General features: G+C 32.6%; 1 protein-coding gene across 1 annotated transcript in view; it reads left to right on the forward strand.

Annotated features, from left to right (window-relative positions):
* The window catches only part of MED14 (Mediator of RNA polymerase II transcription subunit 14), a 31,976-nt gene that overhangs the window by 11,171 nt on the left and 6,512 nt on the right, over positions 1-14,293 (forward strand). Inside the window, exons 14-20 of the mRNA XM_051210364.1 lie at positions 1,986-2,062; positions 3,956-4,272; positions 6,453-6,532; positions 8,159-8,374; positions 10,377-10,454; positions 11,379-11,714; positions 13,127-13,172. Coding sequence (XP_051070348.1) covers positions 1,986-2,062; positions 3,956-4,272; positions 6,453-6,532; positions 8,159-8,374; positions 10,377-10,454; positions 11,379-11,714; positions 13,127-13,172 — 1,150 coding nt within the window. The remainder of the gene's footprint in view (positions 1-1,985; positions 2,063-3,955; positions 4,273-6,452; positions 6,533-8,158; positions 8,375-10,376; positions 10,455-11,378; positions 11,715-13,126; positions 13,173-14,293) is intronic.

Below are 14,293 nucleotides of genomic sequence, written 5' to 3' on the forward strand. Positions count from 1 at the left end.
AAATGAGATTGTAACTATTTTGTGCTATGGGACATTTTCAATGGAAGAAGCCTGAGCTGTTCATCTGTTAAGCAGCTTCGATCTTGGAACAGTTATTAACCGAAGATATCTCCTTTACACTCATTGTCTGTTCCCGTTACTGATAAAATGTCTTCATCAAATTTAAGAGAGTTACAATGACCAAATTAATCAGTATATTAGATTCACATAAATAATACATCCGAAGTCAATACATACAATTAATAATTGATTTCAACCAGGTTGATAAAGTTGGCAACATCAGGCAATATTTGGTATAGATAGGAAGAGGAATAATTATTTGAATAGAACCACGTAAATAACTATAACATCAAGCAATATGAAATTAATTTTTTCTACAATCAGTTGCTTTACGATGTTCAAGGCAATTGTGCAATAATGCTTAATGATTACTCATGAGTAATATAATTTGAATACACAAACTTCCTGTTTGTTCGATTGTAACGTAATATCGCCATTTTCATTAGAGTACACAAACCGCGAAGGATCGTACAATATGTAATCTCCTGAATGCTTCGAATGATAGTACAAGAATCTTTGGAATGAGTGTCTGTTCGTCAAATTTTAAAATGTCGCTTCACAACCATTCTGCTTAAACTCCTAAATTTATTATTTGAAGTAAAGTAGTTGAGTGCGTTGGTCAGCTCATTTATCTGTGAGCTTTCATTAGCCATCAGCTTCATAATTTTCGTTTAACGTCTAAACGATAGGGAAGTCGTTAATCTTTTTTACACAAAAATTGCTCTTTTATTCCCAAATTAATAATCCGTAAAATGGCCAGGTTTAAGGCAAAATACGCTGTTTAAAATTATATCATGTGAATTTAGTATTGTGAAATAAAACAAGATTGCTAATGTTGAAATGACTAATATGCACTGTTAGCTAGAATCAGCCTATACGTTAAATGAAATTATGAGATTCACGATCAGAATGAATATGGGTCTGAATCTGGAAGAGAAATAATACTGGTGGGAGACTGTAAAGTTATATGAATTAAATTAGACATACTAAAGTGGAGTGAGTGCTGTGTCATGTCTTAAAAAGATTATTAGTGATGCTAAACCAAGAAATAATCATAATAGTAGTGGTAGTAGCAATAATAATAATAATTCATGTCCTGTAGTGAATATTAACTTTGGAATGCAGGTACATCCAGCTGAAAAGTCCCTAATAGGACGAAACGCTCCTTCTGGATCCCACTGCTAGCCACCATCCGTCTCTAATTACTTTAGTCAAATTAGGTTATTCTTGGGTTAAAATTACTTTTGATTTTATTGACCAATGTAAGAAAAGGTGTTGAATATATTTTCATGTACACATAGCTCCAGTTTTTTTTAATCCGGGTGGCTACTGTTTCTGGCGCTTGAAGGTCTTTAATTCGGACCGACTTTAGCAGAAAATTACTAACCCGACGATTTATTAAAAAAGATTGACTTATACTGGTGCTATAACCAGTTCGCACTAGACGGTTTAGTATTAAGTTTTTTTATTGAGATCATGAACCGATTGATGTTCGACCACCGTTGTAAACCTGGAAGCTTAGTATTAAGTTGTTCAATGTCGTGATGACTGTGCTTTTGTTTAGCTACACTCTAATGCTTTCAAGAGCACATAAATGCAAATTCCTAGAACCCCGACCAATGTAACTTGCTACACAAGAGCAGTCGAATTGATAAGTGCAAACAGAGTTTAGTATCCTAAGTATTTCATTTCTGGCTTCAGTCTCAACATTTGGTTTGTGGAAAACACTTTATTTTATTCTACAAATAACCCTAAAGTCACATACCGTAATGGTAAACGATGTATTTTGTCTTAATTTGGATAAATGAAGTTGTAAAACCTGAAGAGAATTTATTAAAAAGAATATTCTTTCGTCTATCAGTGCTTTTAGTATGATGTGGATTTTCAAACAGTAAAAATTGTTTTGCTTTCATTAATACATGTAGCTTTCGTGCACTGGCATAGAACACAATGGAATGCGTTATGACGGTGCAGGTTGTCTATCTGCGATTACAATTACGAGGTCAGTTAATTTTATTGATCGAAAATGATAATTCCCAAGAGGATTGTTATGTTTAAAGAAAAAATAAATAACATCACAGTATACATAGTAATGCTTACTACTCAGTGATGAGTCAATTTATAGATCTCAATCCTACAGGAGATGAATCGTAGCGTTAACACCTCAGTGATAATATCTCAAACTGTGGAACTGGATGACTGTTATCTTCTGCAGTCGCCCGATACAGATACACGTTTCCCTCACTCTTTCCCAGTCTGCTATGCGAGTGAGAACACTAAGTGTTGCACAGAATACTGCAATTGGCGAAGCAAATAGATCGTACATAAATCATGGTTTTATATTCATCTGTCGTCCTTACTCAGACTGGTAGATGTAGGTTGAGACCTTGATTAGGTTTGCAATCTATTCTCTTTCGAAGTTACTCTTTGTTCATCATCTACATTATTGGTTTTGAAATGCTCTCAGGCATATAATATGTCTGGACTCATCCATCTTATCAGTGACGCAAAATCGAATCACATAGGGAGCATTTGTTCTGTCAAGATAGTATTTACGCCTTGCTGACAAGTGCCAACTAGCACGAAACCAGAGTTATTACTTAGTTGTGGTCAGGAAGTGTAAATACTTGAAATCTATACCTCATCATATCTACCTTCTTCTGAACTGCCAGGTAATAAAATCATACACATTTGTGCTTTTGATACTACTAAGTTATAATTGAGATGAGTAGACTTTACACCATAATATATTGGTTCAGTATCCAGTTGATCTAAATCTATTAAAAATATACTCCCCTCAGTTTTACTTTTCCTGAAGAATTAAATTATTTCGATTCTACTTTTTCTTGACATTAATTGTCATTTGATAAAATACAAATGACTGAGTTCATTACACTTTTTTTTTCAAATAATTCACTGGAGTCCCTTGAACAGTTCATTTGTCGTTAATAAGTAAATCTGTATCTGAATTGATATACACATATTATCCATTTGTTCAATTACATTCGATAAATTCTGCCATGTTTTGTGTTATCATTGTAATGGTGTAAACTGTGAAAGTAGTAGTAACCTGTTTTAGAATATTAAGAGTAAAGTATGGAATTAAGTCATTTATATTGATGAAACTTTTTGTAATTAAGTATATGTTTTTATAATTGACTTCAAAAAACATTTAGTTTATTTGTTAATTACTTGAACATATAAACATTGGTACAAAGGGACATCAAAGTATTTATGCGCCACACGAATCATTGAATTTGTGTGTGAGCTTAGATACTGTCCGGGTGCCCAAACCGAACTTGGTAGTTATATTAGGGACCACACCCCGAGCATTTGACCCAGATGTCTAATCCACAAGACAGTGGAGCAACGTTAAGAGTTGCCGCCTCATGGTAACCTGTTACCAATAACGTTCATGCCCCACTTGTCCCCTCAGAATCCTTGAGCTCACGTGCACCATTGGTTTAGAATCAGGGTTTTCTAACTCCCTGGATGGGTCCTTTGTACCACCAACACAGTTTAGACCCCAGACATTCCCTTTTCGTCTTCTCAACTTCATAAACAACATCCTCACCTTGAGAAGGCAGTGAGTAGTACTTCTCTAGTAGTGGCTATGGGAGAGCATTTCGAAAGGGAGAGCGGACTCTTCTCACTCTCGTCCATGCCAGGACATTATGTATGTACGAATTGTAGAGTACCTGTAGATTTGGAAAGTAAAGTAGTTAGAGCGTGTATAGTAGCTTCTCACCTACGATACAGTGGTTAAAAATGCAATACTGAGCTGTAACTTGATAAATTAAACCACCATTTTACTATGTATATATATATACATATATATATATATACATTGTATCCATTTGGTATTTTTTTAACTATTCTCTTTCCACACGCACAGTATACCATTCAATCCGCCAAGCTGGCATCCATCAGATATTATTCCTCTAGTCGATTTTGTTCATGGAATGATACTCCGACCACATTTCGATCCTTTTACACATCGTCGAAGTTGGCAATTAGATATTGTCTTTACTGGTATCGTAGCTCCTTTAAATGGAATTAATCAAATGTCTTCAACTTATTTGCGCCATCAAACTGCTGAATGGACTGTAGCAAGATTAGAACATTTCAATATTGTCGTACAAAATATACTGGTAGAATGGGAAAATTTGTGTTCAATGCATGCTTTATGTTATCATGTTATCAGTAATCCCAGTAAGGATAATATTATGTTTAACTTAACCTTTACTGCTACATTGTGTATTGTTTATCATGATATAATACAATCAAGCTATATATTCTGGGAACAAATTACCGTTTTAAATTATATACTGTATTAAGCACATACGATACAATCAACAGTAGCAAATTTTAGTTCTTAATACCTATATTGGTGTATGTGACTGTATGTTTCTTATGAACGCTATCCAGGGATATTGACTTCCTACAAGAGTAGAGATGGAGTTTTTCTATTATTTGAACTGAACAAATAAGTTACAGTCTGCATCAACTAGATGCTTTATTGCAGAATAAATGAGATGCGGCTAGCAATGGACTCCAGAATACGCGTTTTGTCCCACTTGAGACTCGTCAGTTTGTACGTACCTGGATCTCAGAGTTGATGTCCACCTCGGGATCTGAACCCAATACCTATCACTTCAATTACTCATCACTTTACCTACCCATTTATTTACTGAGTCCATATAGCCACTCGTTCAGCCAGTATCATATTTATGTCATTACAGATAGAATTAAACACGTTATGTCAAACTTATTGATAAATTATAATGACAGAATAATTAGTTATTAGCAATAGTTAGTTGAATAATTATGTGCACTGTTCTCGTGTAAATTGTTTCACTAATTTTTTTTGACATTAATGATTATTTTTATTGTTTTCGTTGTTTGTGCTTATCTCCCAAGTTAACGTTCACTCGATTTGTCTAGTTAATTGCTTTGATAAAGATAACAGAATTTGACTCATTTTTGTTTTGGTTGTTTGAATGTTCCCGTTGATGTTTAGGACTGCATTTGATCAGTCTCTTATTAGCTAATGTACATCCTGTACGGATTGCCTCGATACTGCCTTAGATCACAAGCATTATAAGCACAGATGATTGGTGGTTAGCAGTGGAATCCAGAACGCATGTTTCATCCTTTCTGGAACTCGTCAGCTGAATATTCCTGCATCTCGGAGTTGGTGTTCACTCCGGGACTCGAACTCGACACTGTTTGCTTCAAACTCTAACAATACTTATTATGGACAAATTGATACAATAACTATGGGCTCATCTCTAGGCCCAATTTTAACTGATTTCTTCTTAGCAAAGTTAGAAAATGGACCCCTTAATGGGTTTATCAGTAAAGTAGATCTATACTGTCACTAGATCGACAATACATTCATTATCGTAGATCGAAATAACATTTGATAATTCACTCAGTGAATTGTTTTACTTACTAATTGCTGTCTTACTCTTTCTTGAGTGGTTTTCACCACTGGACGGCCCTCCAGTTCTTCCAGGTTTTCCATGGTGGTCTAGCTTCAATTGACTCATGATCTCAAAATTACTATAATATCCACAAAAAAACCCTTCAGTTTCTATTTACACCTTAGAATCATTTACATATCTGTACTTCTTTAGGAAAATTTCATGAAATCAGTCGTAACACTGAGATGATCTAATACATTTTTTTGTTTTAAATAGAGGAGTACGTCATCTAAATACCATAATATTGTTTTATATTGTACAACGAAAATTACTTAGACCATTGTTTGGATGTTCATTTAATAGACCTCTAAATATAGTCTATCCCATTTTGTCGTGCATAATAGTAACTAACATAGAAATACTCTAATTAAAGTTTCTTCAATGATTGGATTGATCTACAGGGGACAGACATTTCTGACCAAACATTGAATATCTGAAGTCGTTAGAGTTGAAATTCGTTATAATTTTTTTTTGCCAAAGCTTTCACATCAAGATTATTACATCAAAGTATGTCATATCATTGAGGATATTGAGCACAATATGATCTCTAATGGAATTTAATCACCTCATCACTCGTGTGATAACGAATCAGTAATAGTAGTTCACTGTTCAGTGGCAATCTATGTATCTATGCGGTTGTACTTACTATCAACAAACTTATGAATAAACATATAATCGCCAATTTTTCCCATCGACACACAAATGGTTTAGCTATGGGCTTGACACAATCATTCTCATGAAATTGTTCACGTTTTCTCACATCAGTATTGTCACATTCAACTGTATGGCATTCCAATTCCGTTAGAAGATTTTTTGGGTTTCTCTATAATTTTAGAAATAATCATGTAAATAGTATTTTACTTTGAATTAAAATGAATTACTGTCTTTTTTCCTTTTCTTCCATAGATATTTATCTTCCTAAAGGTGTACAAGTTTATTCATACAATCTTAGGACATTATCATTGATTTATGGTAAATACTACTTGGTAAGTTTGATTTATTGTTATTGGTAAAATAAATGTTGCACAGTGTATGTGTGATAGTCTCTATGTCTACTGTTGGTTCTATTTCGTTATATAATCACACGATAGAATTAAGTGGGAAAAATCAAAACTCAACAAAAAGATTTTGTTTAGAAAGTGCTTCTATTTCCACAAAAAAGGTGCAAGTTAATTACACACTTTAATTTGTGAATTATCTGTGTCTTTTAACTCACCAGCGTATGTATGAATGCAAATAATAGCTTTTTTCTGTGTCTAAAGTTGACAGTGATTGTCTACAGTCGAAACTAAGAAGATAAAATATGGAAACTGATACACAGTTATACCGTTACAACATAGAACCTGATAGGTATGTACATCAGTCCAAGTTGCTATACTCACCCCACTAGCACAGATAGATGAAATTGTCGCAAAATCCCAGAATGATAGAGTTAGTAACAGTATCCGTGGTAACAGAAAAGACTAAACATCAAAGATACGATTCAAGGTGGAAATATGAATTTGTGAAGTAAAAACACAAAAAGTTATGAAGAATTCAGAGGCTTAGAATCTTTAGGAATAAAAAGAATAGATGAACCTGCGCTACGGCATATGATTTTGAGCCATGTCACTCAAACTCTCTAACCATTGGCTACGATAGTCATACTGACACCGACCAAGTAGTTTAAACCTATTAATTAACATGGCTCTGTTCAGTTAGCATTAACTTCATGGACTGATTCCATGTTTTGTTTTGTCCACCTCTTGCACATAATCAAAAAACCCTAGTTCTGAGCTTTCTACCGAATCTCCGATCCTCTCCATCAAGCCAGCATCATATAATGGATACTTTTTACTCCAATGATATGCTCTGAGATTCGTTAGAAATATGTGTGTATCACTTAACTACTTTTGTCCTTAACGTTGAATACTTTCACATTTTTCTGTTCTTCAGTTTTCTCAACTATTTTCTGTCTTTTAGTAAAAAAACAGAATTCAGTAAAGTCTATTACAAAAATGAATTTTCATGTCATACTGTTTGTTAAGTTTGTTTACATTCCTTGTCTTTACTCTTTCCTCATCAATCCTTTTTTGTGTATTGTTTTATACTACTTATCAATATTGAGTAAATAGTTTATACCTAGCAATTTTTACGCAAATATTGTAACGTAATTTCTTCGTGTAATATTCTAAAATATTTACACATACTGATAACATTTATTACATTTATCATTATGACTGCTTCCTCTCAACTCCTGTAACAGTTGTTCTTAATTTTGCATAGTCGTTTAATCTTCGTTTAAATGCAACTGTTTCCATGTTTGTTTACTATTGGTTCCTTTTTGTTTTTTAATAAACTGTTATCAAGATTAGACACATCTATCAGCTGCTATTTGCATTAGCGTATGTCATAATTAATACTTAGACTATTATAGCAGGAAGCAATTTTTCTTTCAGGTTTACAGACGCGGTAAGTGCTACAGAAACTTCACGAGTTAAGGTTTGTAAATAATTTATGTCTGTTCCTCAATAAAAAATCTCTGTTTTATGAACTTTGGTTTCTCATGTATCTCAATCATGTAATTAAACGCTTCGATAGACTTAGCATTATTATTATTTCCTCTTTTTTAGGCTGATATATCTAATCCAACTGGACAGAAATTTACATTGTCCTTAGGTTTTCGACCAATATCATTGAGTATTAGTAATAATACAACAAGAGAATTAAACTATGACGATACCAGTATGAGTAATACAATAAATGTTGATTTCAATCCACATATGATCGCTAGACAACATTTAGAAGAATTGTTAAATGCTAGGAAGTCGATATATTTTTTAGCTACAGTGAGTTATTATTATGATTTATTTAATACGCTCTAATTCCTTAATCAACTAAAATGAAGCGAAAAGAAGATGATCTACAAACTAACATGGATTCATTGTATTTCAATGTTTCTCCTTGGCTGCAAACGGAATTCTTAAACTTCACTTCCTTTTAGACGAAAATTAGGGAAAATATATTCGGAATACTCTGTAGATATCCTTCTTTCCGTCTTTCATGTGTTCTTCCTTACTCAAGTATACGTAAATGAATTTGGAGATACCTCAGAAGGTTATTTATACACTTTGGATTGATTTAAGGAACATCTGTTGTTATACACAAAAAACACTTAGTCTTCAGGGAAGCATCTCTTTAGCGCCATTTTAATTCCTATTATCGATTGTTGTTTGTTTACGATTTTATAGTCATTTTCCCGTACTTCGTAGTTTAAGCTTAAAAATAGCTTCTTCTTTCAAACTCTTTCGATCGTAAATATAGTGTGTTGAAGATGGAAACACATTCGGTATCTTCATAAAATATGTAATTTTCTTAAACAAACTTCGGTCAATTTGCTTCACTTTTGTATAGCTTACTTTAAATTACACAAAAAAAACAACCTCTTTAAGAGGCTTTGAATTCATAATCTGTAGGTATCATGTTCAACATGTAAAAGAGTATACCTTATTACCAGTTTTACAAACCTGTTCCTGATTGATGTATTGTATCATTGAACATCCTTTAAAATATATTTTTGTCGCATAATATATATGATAGGTACAGTATTGTAGAGTTGTTATTATTTCTCTTTTGTTACATTAAGTGTTGGGATCCCGTTTCGTTAAACAATTCACAAGGTATAAAATGCGAATACAATTAGTGGTTTGTATTTGATAAAATAACGTTTACCGATGGTTTGTACAATTTCAAATGTTTGTTATCGATGATTTTCATCATACTTCAACGAATTCACCATTTAACTTGACTAATAATCATAACTTTACCTAATAAGGGGTAATGTTTATTTTCTTCAAAAGTCCAAGGAACCGTAATGGGAAACAATATAGGATAGTATTTAATATATCAGAATTTAAACTTAATCAAAGTTAAGTGTCTGTTTATTCTAAAACAAACACGTATTTTCTTCCTATTAAAAATAGTTGAACAGAAAACCTTTTTGCTATATTAACAAAATATGTGAACGTAAATGATGATTAAGTGAGAAACCTAAAGAAAGTTTTTAGTGCACAATCTTCAGTATACCAAAAGTTTTGCTAGTCAAATCTATAGAAATTGACCATTGTTCAATTTATGACAAGAATCTATTCATTTCAAAGAAATTTAAAGTAAAAAAGACTGGTGTACATACAATAAAACTCCCCACACACTTAACGAATGTATTTTTTTGTCGTAGAAAATAGCAGATAATGTAATACAGAAAAGGAAAGTAAAGAACAGATCTTGAAAGCATATAAACTTTAGACAAATCTTGTAAAAATTATTTTACTAGTCGATAACAAACATCAAATCAACAACAAATGACACAAAATGTGCTTTTGATCAAATTATTTGTAAATGAATTCCGGTTTACAGTTGAAAAGATGTTTTTTTCAATTATAGCATCAGTTGTTCCCACATTTTTAAATTATTTCATTTCTTAAAATGAATAGTCTTTCCAAACGTTCCAAATACTTTTTACTTTAAAACATAAATTATCCAGTAATCATAATTGAAAAACTGATCTCGTTTGTATGCCATATGATTGATTTAGAGTGTAGTATCATAGGCGGTTTTATTAATCAAAAAATATATGAAAACTGCAGTATATACCGGGTTTTTTTGTTGAATCTTTACCCGTGTCTTAACAATTTGGTGCAACGTTGTTGACCATAATACCGCTACAGCAGTATTTGTCCAAATTTCTTAGAATTTTTTTCACTATACGGTTATGTAGTTGATTTGTTTCAAAAATCTTAATGTTTCAACATCTTTTTTGATGACTATGGCTTTTTTTTACATTGTTTATAGACAATGTTGAATACATTGGAATTCTTTCGATGTGTGGAACCGCTCCGAGATCAAGTTTTGTCTTATAATGGTCTTAAGGTAATAATTTTTAAATGAAATCAATATTTTCTTTAATCAGTAGAGAATTTTTAGTATACAAGTGTTAATTACTGTGTACTATCACTATATATTTCCTTTCATGGAATTTATTTTAGTAAAATACTCTTTATTTTATCTCACAAAGTATAGATTATTATTCTAACTTAAAATTTAGAACAAGATAAATGATTTCGCTCTACTGCAATCACTTCTAGGTTATGTATATCTTAAGGTCTGCAACTGTAAATTATAATCATTCTATAGACCACAACCATGGAATTCACACATCCTTATATGGCTCATTAGTTTCGTAGATTAATCTATGTAAATTAAAAGAGTATTGGAACTAGTCAACTGAATATCAACACTAAATAAGACAGTGTAGGCTTACTGAGTAGAAATATCGAGGTTGTCAAATCCAAGACATTGCATCAGCTCATGAAGTCATCCACTATTGAATTAACCCATATAGATGAGTAGAAAGTATGCTTGTAACAAAAATTGCTGGAACGGTTGAGTATCATGGCGGTTAATCAGTCACAATGGTGCAAATGCATTCACTCTTTATTTTCCTTTCAAACCTGAGTTTCAAAATTATTTCAACTGTCTTAATTTAGGAATTCATTCCTTTTTCTCGAATCATACTGTCTATGCCTTATCTTTTCCACTCTCAGCAATAATGTTACAACTCGTGCTACTCTGAGATTTTTCATGATACATTCACTTAAATTTGCTGATATGATATGTCATGTTGATCCGATAAAAATATATTCCGCGTTCTACGTCACTCTTGACTGATTGACTGACTAAATGCCCCATTAATAAGAAAGCCATTGTGTAGTCTTTTTTAAATTTTAATGACTATGGGTATGTATTTTTTTAGTTCTATCTTCCTTTCTCAATGAAGTGTTCTTATTCGTTTAGGTTTCTTCTTCGCATATTCATTGTATACAACCTGTATGTGGTATGCTACTGATCGCTTTATCCCCTAGTGATCTTATTCTAATATATCGTGCATCACTAAGCCTACGAATTACACTAAATACTATTGAACATTCAATTGTATCGTCTGCAATGTCATTATCTAACAATAATAATGATGTATTAAAAACAACTAAATCTATTCAATTACTTGATGCCTATAATCAATTAACAACAGGGAAAAAGCCCTATCCACCTATTTTCAATACAAATGGATGGAATAATCAGATGTTGGATGACAAAGCTTTATGCAACTTAGCTCCATTACCTGCTTTCTCGGTAGGTTTGTGTTTATTATTAGTTGTGTGTGTTTCTGTTGTTGGTGTATAAAACAAACACGACAAGTGTAGTAGAATAAGATAAATTCATTTATTTCATGTGGTTCTCATCGCCTGCTTGCAACCTAGAAATAATTATAGGAATTTTATTGATTTATAATAAATAACTATGGATGTTCAAGTTAAGTAACAACTACTGTAAAATTTAGTAGAACAACAAAGTTAGGTGTATAAACATTCATTTACGTATATTGGAATTCAAAGAGGCTTTTGCCAATCTGGGTCATCTTTTGCTAACAAATAATATCAACACCATGTTAGTAATGTGGAGGTTCGCAAACATGTTTTCGGGCAGAATGAGAATAATTCGACTGGTGTCACTATCTCGAAACACTGACTCCGGTTGTTTGGATATGTACTACGATTGTTTTCCTAGCGAATTCCACATCTTGCATTATATGCGGACTCTGGGACTGGTTGTAAAAAGCAGAAAGATGGTCTGTTTATGACAAGGTGCCGGGGTATGAAAAAAAGCTGTACAAGATTGACATCTTCCGGTCCTTCACGACTCCCCTGACTGGGATCCTAGACATAGTACAACTCAGAGGCTTGAAACGTTATCAAATATCGTTCAGAACAAAAGCCAGTGACGATCCTGCTATAAGTTTCCTTTACCTTCTTCAGTTAAAGCTGAAAGGATTCTTTTTGGTTGTATTTTACTTAACTGAACTGTTTCTCTTACTATTTACTACTTTCGTTCACTTATTTTTATTCCTCTATTGTTTTAGATTATACTCATACTCTTTCCTCCATCTCTTTACAATCTCATCTGCCTATTGTATGGCGCATATTTTTTTTAATGCCCATTTGTACTAATAATAATGTGTTGAAATAAATAATTCAGCCCTTCCCGAAATGTTTTCTCAAATGTTTAGTCTTTCACGATCATAAATACTACTGTTATTTTGATTATTTGACCAATCATCTATTTTTGTCATGTTCATGTAACATGAAGACTTGGAATAAAGTACGTTTCTTCCAGGCTCTTTAAGGATTGTGACAACTGACTGGTGGTGACATAAACATTCAATTTTTAAATTTAAATGGACCCACTCACCAACTAATTGTTTATGAACCATACTTCAAATGTTAGGCCTAATAGTACTATCTGGTTGTCCAAATTGTAGTAGGTAGAGAGCAGTTCAAACATTAAGTTTTGGCGGTCAAAAGTTTAACAATGTAACCATTCAACATATGTGTCGTTTGTTTTCCTGAAAGACTTTTCTGTTTGTTGCTTTTTGTTTTTTGGTTGTAATCTAATTGGTAAATATTTCTGTGACCGATAATTTTTTTCACAAGTACTTTTCTTCTAATCCTACTACGTTGCTTTTTATTTTCTTAAATTTTGTATAGAAATTCCTAAAATCCTTGCAAGAATTATTTTGCATAAACTCAGATGGTAAGCTATTACACTATTATCATTATTATTAATATTTATACTTATATTAATTGTTAAATAATTCAGGGAAATCTTAAAAATTATTATTCATAGAGGTGTGTGTGTATGTGGGGGGAATTGTTATATGGTTTATATCACAAACTGATCCTAATTAGACAACTATTAACAAATCCGAAATCACACTGGACAGTCGTTTGCCGTAGTATGGGACTCTTCAAAGCAGTACACACTTATAAGCTCGATGAGGATCAAACCTAAGATCGCTTTGACAATTTTTCATTTATTGTCTCCTAAATAGTTACTTGATACACTATAGGTATTTATTCACAATAAAATTTTATGCACAGTATATCTGTGATTTTCACGCGAACACCTGTTATTTGTAATTGATTTCAACGTGCTGCTTATAAGAACTTTGTTAATTTGACGACAATATAATTGTCATTGAAATCACGAACCGTTCTAAGTTAGAACGATTAAGAATCTGAAAGCCCTAAATGGCTGTTTCGTCCTATTATGGCACAATTAAGCAGTCCGCGTCTCGGACCTCGCACCCGGGAATCAGACTCTTAACTTCTAGACCACTGATTCCGATATTCAATCAAATTCAATAATCTCTACAACCCCTAACTGACAACAATATAAGTTGTTGTTATTGAAATTTGAAATTGTATATCCTTAGTGCAACATATGGATAAGTAGTAACTGTTTCGATTTCTTCATTTGGCAGTGAACAACAATCAGCCCGTTCACATATAATTTGCTTAGATTCTTTTAAAATGAAATTTAACAGTAAACAATAATAGCTGGAGATTATGAATTTCTTAGCTATTTTCTAAGCAACATAGTAAAAATGAATAATTAACTCAATAGTTTACTGTACTTATTTCGATATCATTCAAATAGTTGGTTATTTTTGTGTGTTTTAAATGACTAATGATTAAATGAATAGTTGGTGTTAAGGGTGAAGATTTAGATTTATGGTTTTTATCACGAACTGACATCAGCTAAAATGCCAAGACGCTGTTTGGACAAATGGGTGAGTGAATTTCGCGCCAAAATCCAAGACCTGCTATCCTAAGTCTGATTGGTTCGTCCATAAATTGTAGTCTCGCCTTACT

Source organism: Schistosoma haematobium, chromosome ZW (genome assembly GCF_000699445.3).
Source record: "Schistosoma haematobium chromosome ZW, whole genome shotgun sequence".
Classification (NCBI taxonomy): Eukaryota; Metazoa; Platyhelminthes; class Trematoda; order Strigeidida; family Schistosomatidae; genus Schistosoma; species Schistosoma haematobium.